Source organism: Arachis ipaensis, chromosome B4 (genome assembly GCF_059453495.1).
Source record: "Arachis ipaensis isolate K30076 ecotype BB chromosome B4, ASM5945349v1, whole genome shotgun sequence".
Classification (NCBI taxonomy): Eukaryota; Viridiplantae; Streptophyta; class Magnoliopsida; order Fabales; family Fabaceae; genus Arachis; species Arachis ipaensis.
In genome coordinates, this window is record NC_142439.1 from 22,422,862 (window position 1) to 22,441,343 (window position 18,482).

At 35.8% G+C, this 18,482-nt stretch overlaps 1 protein-coding gene and 2 pseudogenes across 1 annotated transcript; 1 reads left to right on the forward strand and 2 right to left on the reverse strand.

The window, feature by feature from the left end:
• Nucleotides 1-25: 25 nt before the first annotated feature.
• LOC107636230 (uncharacterized) lies at nucleotides 26-9,410 on the reverse strand. Its single transcript, XM_021122384.1, has 8 exons — nucleotides 9,274-9,410; nucleotides 4,824-5,746; nucleotides 3,655-4,715; nucleotides 3,498-3,517; nucleotides 2,633-3,383; nucleotides 2,068-2,503; nucleotides 272-335; nucleotides 26-170 (listed from the first exon to the last, which is right to left on the reverse strand). Exons 1-8 carry the CDS (start codon nucleotides 9,408-9,410, stop codon nucleotides 26-28), a joined length of 3,537 nt encoding a protein of 1,178 aa, XP_020978043.1.
• A 1,364-nt stretch (nucleotides 9,411-10,774) lies between these two features.
• Nucleotides 10,775-11,465, reverse strand: LOC148566899 (uncharacterized; annotated as a pseudogene).
• Nucleotides 11,466-13,578: 2,113 nt separating this feature from the next.
• Nucleotides 13,579-16,293, forward strand: LOC107636232 (replication protein A 70 kDa DNA-binding subunit B-like; annotated as a pseudogene).
• The last annotated feature ends 2,189 nt before the right edge of the window (nucleotides 16,294-18,482 follow it).

The window sequence follows — 18,482 nt, forward strand, 5'->3', positions numbered from 1 at the left end:
CTTGGGTTGAGCTCTTAGAATTGCCCTATTCCCGTTTGTTGGTGTTGTTCTGTGCTGACAACTCGGCGAGTCTTTTAACCTCTGCTTGTAGTTCGGCCATCTGGGCTTTAAGTTCGGCCTGTGTGAGTTGATGAACTCCATTGTCGGCCATGTCGGGAGGTTGCGAGACCCTGTAAAAGAAAACTCAAAGTGTAAAAAGGAAAAGAAAGGCCCCACGATGGGTGCCAAATGTTCTGTGCGTATAGAGCCGAGGTATAGCGACTCCTTCTGCCTGCTACTGTGCTCAGGTGGAAGAGGTATACGTCGGCTGAGTTGGAACACCGCGGCGGGAGCACCTGCAAAAAATACTCCGACGCTCAAGTAAGAATGTGAGTTATGAGAATATGAGAGAAATAAATCAGAGTGAGTTCTGTGACCTGTCCTGTGGGTTGTGTTCTCTGAGCCTTTATAGGCGAGTGGTGTTGGTTTGTTCCGATATATGATCGGTGCCGTTATCAGTATCTTTTGGTTATGTAGAGTCGTGATCTATGCTGTTTAGTGGGTTCTGTTATTATAGACAACGGCTAGGAGATAAGGTTGACTTAGTCAGGGGTTTATGTTGTAGTCTCTCTGTTTCCGATCTTTGAGCTCGGTTTTGATTTTGGCTTTATCCCCGAGTATAACGGGGTACACGTCAGATTCCATGATGACACAATTTCTCTGGAAAGGGAGCACTGAAGGGCGTAGCTTATGCTTGACTTATTGGAAACAAGTTATTCCTAGGAGGTTCAGAGATCTTGGGATAAGGGATAGTAGGTGTGTTAATATAGCCTTGATTGAAAAACTTGTTTGGCAACTTTTTCATTGTCCAAATAAACTTTCTATGTCAGCATTGTGCTTCGTACTAGGAAGGTCTTTCTATGTCAGCCTTGTGCTCTAGATGTAAACTTCACCCAGAGACTGTTAGATATTGTATTTAGGAGTGCCTTATGGTTCTTCGTATTTGAAAAGCTCGACCCAATTTTTGCTTCAAACGGACATTTTTTGGACTTCTTTCAGTGGTTGCAACAAGGTATTAAGAGGGATGAATCCTTTTTTGTTCTATGCCATGGTGGATGTCGAGGGATCGAAACAATGGTTTTTTATACGTGATGACTAGGGATGAAAATGAACTAGCAAGATACCCGCGCGATGCGCAGGCAACACATATGCAGATTAAAATGACGTAAATATAAAGAATTGTTGGTTATTTTATCTGATGTTAGAAAAAAAACGATGATCTTTATAATTGTAAAAGTATTTGTAAAATGTAAAATAAATTGTAAGCATTTTAATAAAGAAAAAAGAAGACCTGAAAAAGATTAGACTATTCTCGTGTTGTTTGTAGGTGCAGAAATTATATAAATAGTAACTCAAAGCATTTGAAATATAATTTCGTAAAATTGATTGAGTAAGGTTTGAATTGTATTAAATATGAATGTTGAAGAAGTACTGTAATAGAAGAAATAATGGTTTGAGCATAAGATAAATACTTGTGAGTTAATAAGTTATAGTTGCTAACAATTGCAATGAAAAACAGAAAATGGTAAAAATATGAAAAGGATGTAAGATTGTAGCGATAAAGTTATAGATAAATAGTTAGGGTTGGATAAGCGAAAATGAGTGTATAGAAGAATTATGTAATAATAAAAATATACGTAATGCTGAACGTATTGTCATATATTTCTGAAGACTTCAGGGTAAACAACATTATTTGTCTTGTTTGTGTTTTCATCATGAGCAATTACAATTTTCAGCCCTTTTTTGTTTGTGACTCTTGAGATGGCAACATAAAGTTGGCCATGAGCGAAGACAGGTTTTTTCAATAGCAATCCCACGTGATTCAAGGATTGTCCTTGACTTTTGTTGATTGTCATTGCGTAAGATACCATAAGAGGAAATTGTCTCCGTTGGAATCTAAAGGGTAGCCTGGCATCTGACGGTGTGAGTGTCATTCTAGGAATAAAGACTTTATTGACAGAGTCGTTGGAATTTAACAATTTTGCCTCAATAACTTTATCTCGTAGTCTTGTAATTATCAACTGGTACCATTGCAAAGGCCTGATGAGTGATCAATATTTCTAATAAACATCACAGGGCAACCAACTTTGAGCTTCAATTCGTGATTTGGAACCCCCGAGCACTTAATTGTTGCTAAAAACTCTGGTGTATGCATAGCTTGAATTTGATTGCTACCTCCCTCGGACAGACATTTGTTGGAACTAACATATGTCTTGCATTCATTGCTGTTCATTACAGTCATGTAATCATTTACCTCATCTACAGCATTACCCGTAGGAGCTAAGATAGCGCGACCTTTTAAGTTGCTTTCATTACACATGTCAGCAATGTAATCAGAATAGATTGCCTCCACAATTGCCTTAATAGGATCACTATAATTAGTGATAAGGAATTCAGGAGGTATGTTAATGCTATTGCAGCCATCACTTGATCTGTCAGATATTCCGTTGCCAACTTGAAGTATCTATTCAACAAATTCCTTTAAACTTTCTACTTGATCATCTGTAGTCATAGATTGCAATCACATGTTTACAGTGAGCTTTAATACTTCACAATGTTGCTAGAGGTATGAAGAGTTTAAAGACGCATTAACAATGTTTTGTCTTGTTCCTTTTGGGATGACAGGCAAAATTTGTCGAAAATCCCCACCAAAAACAATTGTTTTACCTCCAAACGGCAAGTGCTGGTTATGATCATCTTTGAATCTCATCAAATCCTTCAATGTCTTGTCCAATGCCTCAAAACAGAATTTGCTCATCATGGGAGCTTCGTCCCAAACAATTAGCTTAGCTATTACAATTAATTCTGCTAATGGACTTCCTTGCTTAATGTTGCAAGTAGAGAACTCATCTGGAGTTAATGGTATGGCAAACCTAGAATGTGCAGTTCGACCTCCAGATAACAGTAGAGAGGCAATGCCGCTAGATGCAACAGTTAGCACTATTTGTCCACGTGATCTTAGTGCTGAAGCTAAAGTTATCCAAAGGAAAGTTTTTCCTATACCTCCATGACCATACAAAAAGAACACACGTCCATGTTGACTATCTGTAGAGCTCATGATTTTATCATATACCCCCTTTTGCTCGGCAGTCAATTTTGAGAGGCAGTCATTGTGTTGCTTTTCTAACAGAACACGATCATAATTTAATTCGTCAAAGATCATTTTGTTTCGCGTCCTAAGATGGTCGGTATCTCTTGATGGAAATGGCATGGTTGGATAATCGCACAAAGTCTTTCCGTTACTGTTCAATATTTGTTCAATGTCAATCAAGGTTAGATCCTTTAATTCTTCGTCACTGAAAAGTAGATCTGAAATGTTTAGAAAGTAATATATATATAAGTGACTGTTGGAGACGGAAACATGTGTTATGTAAAACAAATATGATAAAAACATGTAGTTAACAATTTAAGGATGGAAAAATAAATTGAGATGTCATGGATTGCAATTCATTCGTTACCATGTAGGCCAAACATGACTCTGTAATCATGCAAAATTCCATCACTTAATAGGATGGCAGTTTTTTCCCAGACAACTTCCGGTCGCACCATTGAATTAGACCATAGTAGTGTCGCAAACAACCTCCGCAAATAATGACCTAAGCCCTAATGACTTACTTCTTCAATTGCATCAATATATTCTTTGTTGTCGTCTAGCAAATCATGTGTATAGCATGCATCTCGAAATGATGAGTAGATTACACCATTATAAGTCCTAATATTTGCATAGGTTGTTAGTCCTTTTACAATGTTTAACAACAACCTTAAATAATATAGCTCACCGGATGATGGTGGTACAAAGATGATCCTTCCAATGACCTGATGACTTTTCCTGGGTTCCCAAGCTCTCAGAGATGATTTCCAAACAAACTTGCTTGGAAACTCATTATAGGTTAGTTTTCTAGCTTCAGCATTTGTTTTGTTTGCTGCAAACCAGCCTAGAAACATGGACTCTTTAACAGTTGTCTTTGCAACAGCTTCAACCAATGATTCATTATTCGTAAATACAACCAATTTTTGATCCGGCAAACGAAAGCTTAGCCTCTCAACCGATGGATTTCTGTAGTGAATCTCATAGCAAAAGATCCTCCAAGCAGCTTCACAAGGAGATATATATCGACAATCGTAAAATATTTTCACTTCATCAACTTCTAAAGTTGCCTTACCATTGGTGGACTTCGTAGAAAAATAGGCTGTGACGCGATCACTTCCTTTATTTACATATTTGAACAAATACTTGATAGATCTTGACTGGTTGCACCATTCGACGTTAATGTGAGCACGGTATTTTAGCAACAACATTTTATTATGTGGCACGACATATCGGTTGTCTAGATGAATTCCTAAAACTTCCACCGTGCGTTCATTGTCTCGACGCTTATATACTGGGTAATCATCTTCATCAACTGTAGTCATTTTGTTGAACTTCTTAGGGAAATGACGGATGCAACGACCTTCCTCCATGCAAGGCGAAGTTGGTTTGCTAAGACCACATGGACTATGAAGCATAAAACTCTTTACAGCCTCGTAATATGCATTGTCAACATCAGCATCAGGAATTTCAGCACATATGATTTTGTCTATGTCTGCAAGGGTTGGGTATTTATCTTGTTCATGCAAGAATAATAATATATGTGCATGTGGGAGTCCCCTCTTTTGGAATTCTATTGTGTAGATAACTGGAAAAAACAGCATAATGCATATGGTATTAACATTCATTTAATTATGAAGAAATATGGAAAATGGTAGGGATAAATACGTAAAATATATATATGTAAGTTTCGTACCTGCTTTTGTAGTACCAAATAATTTGTTGTATCTAAGATCTTTAATCATCATGTCCACTTTAACCTTGAATAGTCTGCAAATCATGTCTGGCCTGTCCTCTGGTTTGACTTTATGCATTCTACAATACCGTTGTATTTTGTCCCATTGCAGATTGCATGTAAAAGTGATGAATAAATCTGGACCAACGCACCTACATATTGCCATGGCGTCTTGATAATTTTGAATCATGTATCTTGGCCCACCAGTAAATGTTGCTGGCAGTATAATTCTCTTACCCTTTGAGGCAGCATTGGTCTCGCCGTTGAAAACGGCATCCCGAAGCCCATTGTAGATCTCAGCTCTAAATTCGGTTTGGTGGGTGTAAATAAATTTCAATCTAGCACTTTCAACCATTGAGAATGCATCAACTATGAACTGTTGGAATAACCGGTGGGAATATAACAGGACACCGTTGTGCGAAGGTCGGTCTTGGATTCGAAATGCGAAAAAGTCGTGCATTGTGACATGCTTGTCTTCATCTGTTGGTTTTTTCTTAACTTTGTTCAAGATAATATTTTCTCTCCATCCATCTTCACCATAAGGGAATAAAAGAGGATATTGCAAGCCTAGATAAGCTGGGTGGAGCTCTGTTATTCTTTGAAGCGACCTTGATTTGGTCTCAACAATAATATCTCGTTCTTTTGTGGATCCATCAAAATTACCGACAATTAAAGCAGCAACCTCAGACACTGAAGGCAAATTATACCTCCTCCCATCTTTTCCTCTTTTGCCTATGAGTCGAAGGCAAACAGAATTATTGCTGTTTGTTGTGAGTGCATCGCGAGCAAGTCGAAAAGACTTTGCAAGGACATTATGATTATCCAACGTAGTTTTGATGGTAGAGACAATATCCGCATGAAGCTTGTTCAAGTGATCATTAGAGCTGCAAAAAATGGCATAAAACATGTAAATATGATGTCTGCAATCATTATGAATTAAGTGAGATAACTATCTTTCAGCCTTTAATAAAATTGTATGGAAATGATCTGATGGCAGTGATTCTATTTCGAATCTCATTTTCAGTGTCATATATATATAATTGTGCAAATTTTGCTACTCCGCCTTCTGGTGGAAGCAAGTTCCCCATTAAATGGTAATTTTGCCCGTACAGAATAAAGGTTGGGGGTCCACGGCTTTGGTTTATTGTTCTTTGTATCTTACCCCCGAATGATGTGAAAGCAAACATACTATTGTAGCTCCTAATGTTCGATCGAAAGTGTTCCGCTTTTTTAGTGCTGTCAAAGTAAAGCTTTCCCAATGAATCAGGAGGTTCTTGAAGCATAGGAAGTTGGACTTGACCTTGTCGGCAGCATAGGCTAAACTTTGGACATTTAGGCTTGTAGTGCTTTTTTATGCGCTCTTCGTACCAGAATATAGCTTTGCAGCGTTGGCATGTAAAGGTTGGATCTCCAATATCGCAATAATCTATGGAAAGGAAATAGGCATTGGTGAATGTGTGTTTAGCTCGGAAAAGAGACCACAGTCAAATTAAATATATTAAGGTTCAATATATCAACTTTACAGGTGATTTGATAGATATTCAAATCATGCAATATATACATGTTAAGAGTCTCGATAAAAAATGTTTTTGTCATATGAATTCAGGTTGCATAAGACTATAATTACTATTAAAATTTTACGATGTCCCATGAAGTATCATGTTGTAGATCAAAATGTTTGCAAGTAATTTTAAACCTCACTTAGGTTTAAAATTAGGGAATATGGAGATGCGAAAGAAAAATGAAGTTGGAGATTGGATAACTGTTACTTAAACAACCTCTCTCTCTCTCTCTTTATATATATATATATATATGTTATGAGAATAGAATTTTAATATGAGAATGTATTTATAGTCATTAGATTAATTTAAATGACTAAGATTAAAATCTACCTAATTAATGGTATGCAAGCAATGCATCTATTATAGTCATTAAATTCAAGTGTGAATTTATTCATAACCATTACCTCTATAACCATTGTTTTTAATTTCTATTAAAATTTACCTAATAAATAAATTAAAATCATTAGATTTTGTTATCTGAATAAAATTAAAAGTATTTTTCATAAATCAATCTATATTTTAAAAATCTGTGAAAATATCGAATAGACCTCCTAAAATAAATTTAATTTGCATAAAAAATAAAGTTGAAATTAATTAATTAAAATGAGAGTATTTTAGGTATAAAATATTATTAAAATTTCAGTTTCTGTTATAAAAAATTTCAGTCTATTGTGTCTCCACTTTTTAGAGGTACTGAAATACTGAAATTTTTGGGGACAGAGAAAAATGGATCCTCTCAATTTTTTTAACACTTGAGAGAATAAAGTGTGATCTCTCACCTTTAATTCTATAAGTGGGACCAAAAATAAATATGAGAGAGAGAACAATGAAGGGTTAGATTAAACAATTGACACCATCCAATTTTTTCTTCACTGAAGAGGATCCATTCCTAGGACAGAGACTGAAATTTTAGTATTAGTCTCTGGACCAACAAATATGATATTGAATCTCAGTCTCTCAGTTTCCGTATCAATACCTCAAAACAAATGCTACCTAAGGATTTTAAAAGTGGATATTTTAATCCCCAAGAAAAATTAATACACAAATTAATCCCCAAGATTTTACTCCATCAAACAAATCAGTCCTCAATCTATTTTTCGGCAGAGTAATTTCTCAAATCATTCCACAAGAATTTTAAAAGCATACATTTTAGTCCCTCAAAAAAAATTAATATACAGATCAATCCCCAACGTTTTTCTCTGTCAGACATAACAATTTTCCGTCCATTTTACTTTTACTATATGTCAACCTTTATTGTTATTAGTTTAGTTTTGTGCATGTGGACGATGACACTAATATATTGATACACTCTTTTCGTTGGAAACAAGTAAAGTAAATAATGATGCTTTGAAATCCAAAATTAAAACATTTTCTTTTAATACAAACATACTTTTTAAAATAGGACACCTTTTAATTATATTAAATACAGAAATATCAAATAATTTTAATATTAATTTTTTTGTAGAATAGTTTCTAATAATTTTATTATTATTATTATTATTATTATTATTATTATTATTATTATTATTATTATTATTATTATTATTATTATTTATGCAAAAAATTTTTTTATATTATAAATACATACATAAGAATTTAATGAATAAATTTATCTTTATTTTTGTCTAAAAAATACAAAAAATTATAGTATAGTATTATTGTGTAATTAATAACAATAATAATAAGAATTATTTTATTTTATTTTACTCTTTTTTTATGGATGAGTGACTGTTATATTTGACGGAAAAAAACGTTGGAAATTGAACTGTGTATTAATTTTTTTTAGGGACTAAAATAGTCGGTTTTAAAAGTCAATTTTAAAATTTTAAGGGACTGATTTGGGTAATTATTCTACCGAAAAATGAACTGAGACGAATTTGTCTAATAGAGTAAAACTTTAGGAATATTTTTGTGTATTAATTTTTTAGAGATTAAAATGTCCGTTTTTAAAATTTTTGGAGATTGATTTGGGTAATTATTTAAAAAAAAAAACAAAAAAAGAGGGAGTAAGGGAGATTGGTGAGATCTTCTCTAAGAATTACATAGTCTATCCCAAAGTTGACGCCACTCGATATATTCTACATCTTGTTTCAAAGAATACTTGGCCATAGCATTTACCACTCAGTTCGCCAATTTTTGGACAAAACTGATTTCAGTTTTCCAATTCCACCGAAGGACCTCATGAATTTTATAAACCAAGTCTGAATTTGTCTTAGATATTCAAGATTCTAGAATCTCTTGATATAAAAAAGACATCTAGATTATTTGTCTCACAAATAATTTCACAGAAATCACATTCCCAAGCAAAAATAATAGCAAACACCTCACAACGAAGCACAGACGTATATGGAAGAGCACTCATACAACCCTTCACCCAACTTCCCATAGCATCACAAATAAGGTAGCCAAAGCTGGCAGAAAGACTATTAGAAGAAACACTTGTATCACAATTTACTTTCACTGAATTGAGAGGCAGAGACAACCAAAATTCAAAAAAAAAGAGAGGGTTATAGTCATATGAACATGATAAATTCTTAAAAAAATGATAAATAGGTCTCTGACATTTTGTCCTGCAAACATTTTTATTCCTGACTATTTGAGAATACTTTTAAGTCACTGATCTCTTTAAAAGTTAGACATATAAATTATTCCGTTTATATAGGCCTGTCAGACCCAATAAAAATGTATGACGTGGCTCTCGTTGTGTTGACATGGCCGTTACGGAAGCACAAGTGGGGGGAGGGGGCATTTCAAAACGAGACAAATAAACCCCCCGCTTCAATGTCTTTTTTTTTTTTCTGTGAATAACCATACAAGAAGAAGAAGAAGCATATTTTTAAGGTTAATACATTCCCGCGGTGGTGGCGGTGGTGGTGGTGACGAAGGAGTGGAAGAGATGACGATGTAGGGCCGAAGAGGAGGAGGGTCGTGTCTGGTTTTGACCTCTGATCCGAAGCCTTGGCTTCATTGGACCACTGACCTCCATGAACGCCTCGTTGATGCTGTCACTCAACTCGGCGATGCCACTAGTGATTCACTCTCACTCTCACTCATTTCTTCTTTTTCTTTAATTTCTTGCTTTTTGTAGTTTTAGGAATAGGGACCGAGCTTCAAGCTTTGAAATTTTATGTAATTGCTAAATAATGAATAATGATGACAATGCCTTTGACAATCTAATGTGTGTGAGAGGTAGTTATGATTCAAATGAAAATGAAAATTTTCCAAATTTTTGCACAAATTTATTGATACCTTTAATTTTTTAAACTTTGAATAGAAAATTTGCTTGGATTGAACAATTTTTATGTATTTTTTCAGCAAATTTCATTTTGAAAAGTCATCTGCAGGTTTATTTTATCATTGGCATAATAAAATATTTGGTTAAGATTGGACTTTTGTTTATGGAATTCTTTGATACAATGCAGAAATACAGGTTTAGTAAGTAATCAAGAAAAAGATTTTGAGAAGGGATGCAAATATGGTGTTTTAATAATTACTTATTGTTTGTAATAATCTAAATTTAACTTACTCATTGAATAATTATGAAATGAACACTAGCTTCATATCCTCTAGTGCTAGTGCTATTTCTGCCCCAGAAAACCGAAAACTGCCTAACTTCACTTGAGAATCTCGAAAGATTGATACTGAAAGGATCTCTAAGCGGGAGAAGAAAGAGAATTCTTAATTTAGAGTCAGTGGTAGCTAGCATTGGTGGTGGTAGCTAGCGTCGAGGCCACAAGTGTAGCTGCAAAGCACGACGACAAACTGTACAATGATGTTGGGTCAGAATCGAATTCAACAAGGGTCCAAGGCAGTCAAGGATGAGATCGGAGGAGGGACGTGACGCCGACATAGCAGTGATTATAGTTGTCAGCGGGGGTTTTTGTTATTGACAGAGGTTTGAAGAAGAAGGAGAAAAAGCTTGAAGAAGAAGGAGAAAGTCCTATATTTCAAAAGAGGTGAAGAAAAAGGAGCAAATGACTAATATGTCCTTTTATTTTTTTAGGGGGATTTTTTGCCCCTAAACCTTTTTGACACATCCACGTGGCACACTATAACGGCCACATCTGCAAAATAGCATCCACGTCAGACGTCTCCATTACATTTTGCAAGCTCAGATGGACGAAGGGATCTAAGTGTCCTAGGTTTGAGGAGGTTGGAGACTTAAATGTATTTTTCAATTCTTAAAGACCTAAATATTGAGTTAAACCCCAAAGTGGTCCTTGAGATTCACAAAATGCACCGATTTAGTCTCTGACTTTCCAATTGCACTAATTACATCCTCCAGATTGCAAAAAATGCATCAACGTGGTCCCTCTCAAATTTTCCGTTCATATTGCTTGCCGGCGGGAGTTAGGTGGCGAATGATTGCCATGCTGGAGGATGGGAAACGTCGTCGTATTGGCAATCATTCCTCTCCCGCTCATTCTCGTGCTTCTCCCTCTTCAACATCTCTTCCCTCAACTCCTCCAAAGTCTTCCTCCCATTCTTCTTCTTGTTCTCATTCTTCACTTCCCCATCACTATCATCCCCACCGCCCTTCTCATCGGCGCAATTACGAATCTCAAGATACCAAGGCATCTTCACACCCTTCCCTGCTATCCCATATACTTCTCATCCTCGGGACCCACCACCACCCCCGAGGACTTCCCTTCTTCTTTCTTCATCCTTTTCTCCTTCTTCCACCCTTCCCTTTCCCCTAACAAATCCTTCCTCTTCTCGGTTTCTCGTACAGGATCGAAAATCTTAATCCCCTTAAACAAGTTAGTGTGTCTGTTGTCACCCGAATTCTTCAATTTCGGTTCTTTTTCTTCTTCCTCCTCCTTCTATTCCTCTACCTTGGCCTTAACGAGAGGAGCCAAACCCTTGCCGGTGTAGAGGCACTCGAGGCGGAGCTCAACGTCGTGCTTTTTGACCTCGTCGCGCTTGATCTGCTCATCTCTGGTGGCTTGCTCCTTGTCGCGGCGGACCTTTTCCCTGTTCTCATAGTTGTAGACGTTCCACCGCTTCTGTGGAGAATGTTGAGGCTGCCATGGCCTCCCATTTTCGGTGGCTTAACGATTTAGCTTGCTGAGGTTGGAGATTATTGATTGTGAAATTTGTAATATCGATGAACTATGAGCTTGATGATAGGCCTCTTTCGATTTTCCCAGTGAGAGATACGATATTGATAACAAATTTGCAATACTTTGTTGTGAATTTAGTTTGGAACACATTATGTTCCGCGGGTGTAATTGGGAATTCTGAAAATCCTAAGACGATACTGTAAGGGGCTAAATAGTGATAGCACAAAGTAACCTATGCCAAATCAATATGATCCTTCTTCTCTGTCTTCAATTTGTGTCGCCTCTCCATGTGGCTTCCTACAACCAGGGAGATGGAAGGTGAAAAAAATTCAATGCCGGAAGAACAAGAACAAAAAAAAAATTAAGAAATTAATTAAGCAAATTAACAAACAAATACAACACAGCAAGAACACAACAAAGAGAGGAGTCACTTACTAGAATTTCGGTGAGAACGGCGAGAAGCAAAGCAACACAGAAAGACCGCGAGAAGCACCGTAATACGCAAGAACTACGAGCATCACGGCGAGGAGGGTAAGAAGTTGCTTGGCCGACATGGACAGAAGGGGACGACAACTATAGAGTTGGGGATGATGGCTTGGGTCTCCAGCGTGGCAATCATTCGCCACGTCACTCCCGCCGGCAAGAAATATTAACAAAAAATTCGAGAGGGACCACGTTGATGCATTTTTTGCAATCTGGAGGATGTAATTAGTGCAATTGGAAAGTTAGGGACTAAATCGGTGCATTTTGTGAATCTCAATGACCACTTTGGAGTTTAACTCCCTAAATTTTCACATGACAAAAGGTAAGGAACCTATTTGTCCTTTTCTCTAAATCCATTTTAGCTCTTTAGCATAAATACAGGTAAGGGCTATTACTTTGTCACGGGACCAAAGGTCATCAATAGGGATGACAAAAATACCTGTAGAAGTGAGTACTCATGGATATTATCCACAACGAGGGTTTAACAAAGACCTACAAAGTCTCCACTGGGACAGGTCCGCCCCCACAAATAAACAGGAACGAGGATAGGGATAGAAATACCTACTCTATGGGGACCTGCCAAATTCCCGCGAAGCATGAAAAATTCACAAAATACCCACTTATATATAAGAGCTATGTTATATTACTTTGTCGGAAATTATTTCTATTTTCTTTTTTTTATTGTATATGTAAATTATGTTAAATTTGTGGTTGAATTGTGTTGTAATCTGATCAATTTGGTTAAATTATATTAGATTATATTATGGTTGTATTATTTTTTATTTTTTTAAAGATTAATATCTATGAATATCCGTGAGTACATGCCTCTCCTGCAGAGAGAACTAAACGGGGATCCGTGACAGAAAAAGAGTGATGACGGAAGCATTCTTCCAAATGGGAATGGGGGGCGGAGAATTGGTACGTGCCCCATAGATATCTATTCTAAATATAATAGTTAATCAGTTCACTCACCGAGGCATATTCACAGTGTTCCCTCCAATTGAGCATACCCTTAGGTGACAACACGTTGCAGCCAAAGTAAGATGGTTGGGTCCTTGAAATATGTTGTTCATTAGTTAAAGTAAATAATTCCCTCGATGACACTCGAAATGAGAAGCAAGGGTGGATGTGGACACGTGGCTAGGGTTCAGCGACAACTAATGTCACAATGAAAACATAAGGAAACTAAAATGTTATAGAAACAGGGCTCGGTGCGGAAAAGAAATTGGCCTCCTCTCAACAGGGCCTCTCGCCGAAATTGCAATGCAATGAACGAGGCTACCAGTGTTACTTCCAAGAACCGTGCTTACGTGACCGGCTTGCTTGGTGAGAGGTCTTGGAAAAAATTCAAAATGTCTGTAAAGGAAGAATCTTCTGCAACACCTGACCGGTGACTTGCGGTTAATAAAGCGATCGATTTGGTGCCTCCCACTTAGGCGGGCTCCGTCCGGTGTTCAAAAATCACAGATTTTCCCGCCCACCACTGTCATCATGACAAAAATAGTTGTGTATAAATATGAGAACCCCAAAGCTTATACAAAATATATATGTGTATTGTTATTTGGATCTGCTATAGGTTGAGCTCGATATTCTTTTCTGCTCAAACAAATGGCTGCGAGGAAGGATTTCATCAGAGATATCAATCCAACCAAGCTTGCCTGGTCCTTGGTTGTGGGGGTTGCTCGATTGTATGAGTTTCCAAGTCAGTGGAACAAGAATGAGGTGTTTAGCTTGGAGTTGGTTTTACAAGATGAGAAGGTATTTCCATCATTCATACTTATACCTTGCAGCTTCTTCTTAGGTGTGCACTAATAAGTTATGTTCATGTTGTATTTATCCAACTTACAGGGTGATAGAATTCATGCAACCGTTTGCAAGCCTGGGTTGGAGTTGTTCAAAAATAGGATAAAGGAGCATTGTGTTTATAGTATGCAAAATTTTATTATTAAGCTTAAGAATGGAAAGGTTAGGACAACTCCTCACAAGTACAAGCTTAACTTTTATACAAAGACTGTGGTGGCAGTCTTACCTATTGAGACTTTTGCTTTTAACCCATTCAAGTTTCGTCCGTTTCATGAACTTGATGAAAATGGTTCAACCGACGGAAATCTATTATTTGGTAAGTTTAATTGAAATAGCTTCTTTTTGTCATCCTTTGATCAAATTGGGAAGTTATACCTTTAGATATAAAGCTATGTATTGTGACATGCAGATTACATAGGAAAGGTTGTTGGAAAGGAAGAGGTCAGGGGGCTGATTACACGCACTGGTGATGAAACGAAGCTTATTACACTTCAGTTGGAAGATCTAGAGTAATGTTTATTGCTTTGGATATGTGTCAGCTATGAATTTAGTATTAGTTTTGAATAATTTAAATTGAGGCTTACTTTGGGTATTAACTGTGGTCATGCACTAAAGAAAAAGGAAAAATGCAATCATTATTTAAAGGGGAAGTAAATTGTTTTTTACGCATAAATGTGTCTAAATTGTTGGATATGTTAAATAGATCATGACTCAGCAGAGGTTGGTAAATTAGTTTAACATATTGTGCATATTATATTATACGGACAAACTATGTAACTTTGATGCACTACTTTATGTGATTAGTAACTAATAGTGGACAAATTAGTTAAGGTGTGGTGTTCTGTTTTTTCGTTCCAGGAAGCACAAAATTAAATGTACATTGTTTGAAAAATTGGTCGATGAAGTTCTTCCACATCTCGAGCGAGATGATGGGGAGCCTTTCATAATGGTGGTTCAGCTCTTTAAGTCCAACATGTACTGGAATTCTGTCAATATTCAAAGCACCTACTATGTGTCCACATGTTACTTCAATCCAAACCTTCCTGAGGTTATTGACTTCAAGAAAAGGTTTGTCATTGGTGACAAATACTTGGTTTATTCTGCATTTAGATTCCAGATTTTGAATATGATATTAGCATATGTTAACTTTTTTGCCATATGCATAGATTGGCACGGATTTTGTTCCCTGTTCACAACGAATTAGTCAGCTGGAAGCTCAACCTCAATACTCAGTCACAGATGAGATCAATGCTAGCATTGTACCAGTGCGCACTATAGAAGAGGTTCTTAATATGACTGAGGTGAGATTGCAATCTGATAACTTAGGCTGTACGTATTTTGTTACTGACTTAGACCATTTTTGTTAGGAAACGTCATGTTGGATTGTTGGGACCATTATTTCTCTAGAGGTTGGTAAAGATGATTGGTCCTATATGTCGTGTAAGACATGTCTTAAGAAGGTTGTGCAGAGCAAAGATAGGTATTGGTATGATAATTGTAGGCGTGTAGACTTCAAGGTTATGCTAAGGTTGGTTGTTAGATCAGAAAATTTTCCTAATTTTTTTAATGCGTGTTTTATATATTCAATTGGCAAATATAGTGTAGTTGCATGTAGTTATCTTTACGGGTTACGATTAATGTGTTGCTAAGATGTTAATGTAGGTATAGGCTCCAAGTAATTGTGACTGATGGAAGTGGTTGTCTAAACCTCCTTGTGTGGAACAAAAAAGCAGAGCAAATGATAGAAAAGGCTGCTGAGAAAGTTAACGAATTATCTGTAAGTCAAATTGATTCGAGTTAAAAAAAAATTCTCATAGAGAATATGTTTATGCGGCTGAGTAAAACATTCTATCCTCCATGTAAAGAAGTGTGAGAAAGGAGAGTCATACCCTAAATACCTGGAGAATATGATTGACAAAAGGCTCTTATTCAAGCTTAACATCACTTACAAGAATATCAATGCTATGGAAGGGGTGTACATCGTCACAAAACTTTTAGACGACGAGTCCCTCATGTTCAGTTATGGTGTGCCTAACTCTTCTTCTGATGCTTCTGTAAGTGCACAATTTTATGCTAAGACCTAAAACTCTGCTCTGCTATTCAATGTATTATTGTACCTAACATGATTCTTAACTTTATCTTACTTCGTGTAGTGTTTGTAGATGCTAGCTAATATCCCTATAGTTGAAACAGACGAAGATAGCAATGGACATGCTGCAGTTTCCCTGTCCAAGGTAAAGAGTTTATGCGTGTCACATCATTCTGTTAGCTTTGGTAAATAGAGATAACTATCTGCAATGAAGAGGCTGCTAAGTATGTAGTTTTTGATTGTGGAGTTTGTATGAAACTTTGGATTCTGCTGTTGAGAGCAATTGCGATAGCTCCTATCAAACTCCAGCCAAGAAAACCTCTACTGATGCAGTTGATGACTCCCCAGCAGAAGCAGCCCTGTCTCCAGATGTTCAGGCATCAGCTAACAAAACATTTAAGAGGAATTGTGGAAGAAAAAAGATTGATTGAAAAGTTTGTATGGAAGTTACAGTGTTGGTTTGGTTAAGTTTGTCGTGAGACAAATCTTTTGTTAGCATTATAGCTTAATGTTCTCTTAGCCTTTCAATCTGTTTGTAGTTTATATATTGTGTGTCGTTGCAATGTTCCTCCTTTTGTAATGTTTAATGTCTCCTCAATTTAGTTGCTTTGTTTATTAAGTTCTTATGTGCATTATCTATAGCTGGCTACAGCTGGTAATGTTGTCCAAGATTTTAAGCCTTACAAATTATGTTATTTATTAGCCCATTCGCCAGAAAACTCTTTCCCTTTATCACATATTGACATCATTCTCCAATCCTCGATTGAAAAGTATACTAATTAAACCATAGTAAATCTGTCAACTCCTACAATAGTCATAATCACTTATGTCATTCCTTATTCAAATTGTATTTCCTCACAAAATCAATAGGATATTATTGAGAAAAGAAAGCCAAATTGCAAGAGTCTTTACTCATTGTTTAGGTATTCAAGCAACATTATTTATACTCATTAAAATCTTTAATGGGACCATAGCTCATTGTTTGACCAACTGTTGTGCCAAAAACCGAAAAAAAAAATATCTATTCTGAATTATACAAGTATAAAAGTGTATTTTTGTCTTAGTAGTCCTTTAAGTCATAAGTGGTTAGCCATGACAGCAGTCTCAGTTGATTATTTGGCTTAAAGATTAACCGTGACCAACATTTTGATTTTATAATTCAATTTTTTTTGGAAATATCATTTTAAATTTTTAATCTCGTGAACAAAAATTTGGCTTCATGTTGTACGAATAAAATTAAAATATAATATTCAATTCCTTAACTGGATACATAATTAGAATAGCACAATTGTGATATTTGAAGTTAGACTCATTTTAATTCTGCTGGATAGTCATAAATAGATTTTTTGTGCATATGGAGCATGACTAGATATCAAGTTTATTCTCAACTACTGTTACTTACCAACTGTATGAAAAAGATATATATATATATATATATATATATATATATATATATATATATATATATATATATATACAAGTTGAGGTTGTGCCTAAGAAGTAACTTTGGGTTTAAACCAGGAAGTTTGCATTACTTTTGTATTTGGTTTACATCACCTTAAATTCTAAATTAGACCAGTATAACTTGCAGACTAAGTTGTTAGGTTAGTTGCACATGTTGTGGTTCTTATAGCTTACTAAAAACAGAATATAATTGTATTTCATTCCTTATTATGATTACTTTCTCATGTCATGGTTTACTTCCCTCTAGACCTTGCCTTTATGCCTGCATTGTGTTCTTGGACCTATGTCCTTGGAATTTTCATGATACTATTCTTTTACTTTTACAATCAATAAAATAATTTATTCAAGGATTAAGGTGTAACGATATACATTAATTGGTGATAAGGAATCAAGGCCTAGAGCGCTTTGTGCAAACATTGCCCTCAAATGTGCGCTTCTAAGGAGGTAGTCATTACATTAAGCATGACAGCCACAATAGATTGAATTATATATCTATTTGGAAGTATGGATGACAAACCCTGCGTTCCTTCATTATTTGCACCTTGCTGCATGCGGTAATGTTATCCAACCTTTTAAGCCCTATAAGTTATCTTATTTATTAACCCATTCGCCATAAAACTCTTTTCCCTTATCGCACATTCACATCATTTTTCAATCCTCCATTGAAAAGTATACTAATTAAACCATTGTAAATCTGTCACTGCAACAAATATTTACCCAATTGATTCTATGTATGCAAACTCAATTTTAGATATTAAAACTCTATTATAAGGATAACTATCAATAGTCATAATCACTTATTTCATTCCTTACTCAGTAAATATTTACTTACATACAATGAATGAGATATTGTTCACAAAAGAAAGCCAAATTGTTCTGTCTTCACTAATTGTTTGCATATTCTAGCAATATCATTTACATTCAATAAAATCTTTAATGGGAGCATAGCAGCATAGCTCATACTTTGAGCAACTGTTGTGCCAATGAAGGAAAAAAAATTATATTCCAAATTACACAAGTATAAAACTGCATTTTTCTTTTAGGAATACCAAGTTACAAAACACGGCATCCTCATTAAAATAATTAGTGGAATGTATCATAATTTAGGTTTGCATGTGTAACCGATATTCCCAAGATTTTACAATACATTTCATCA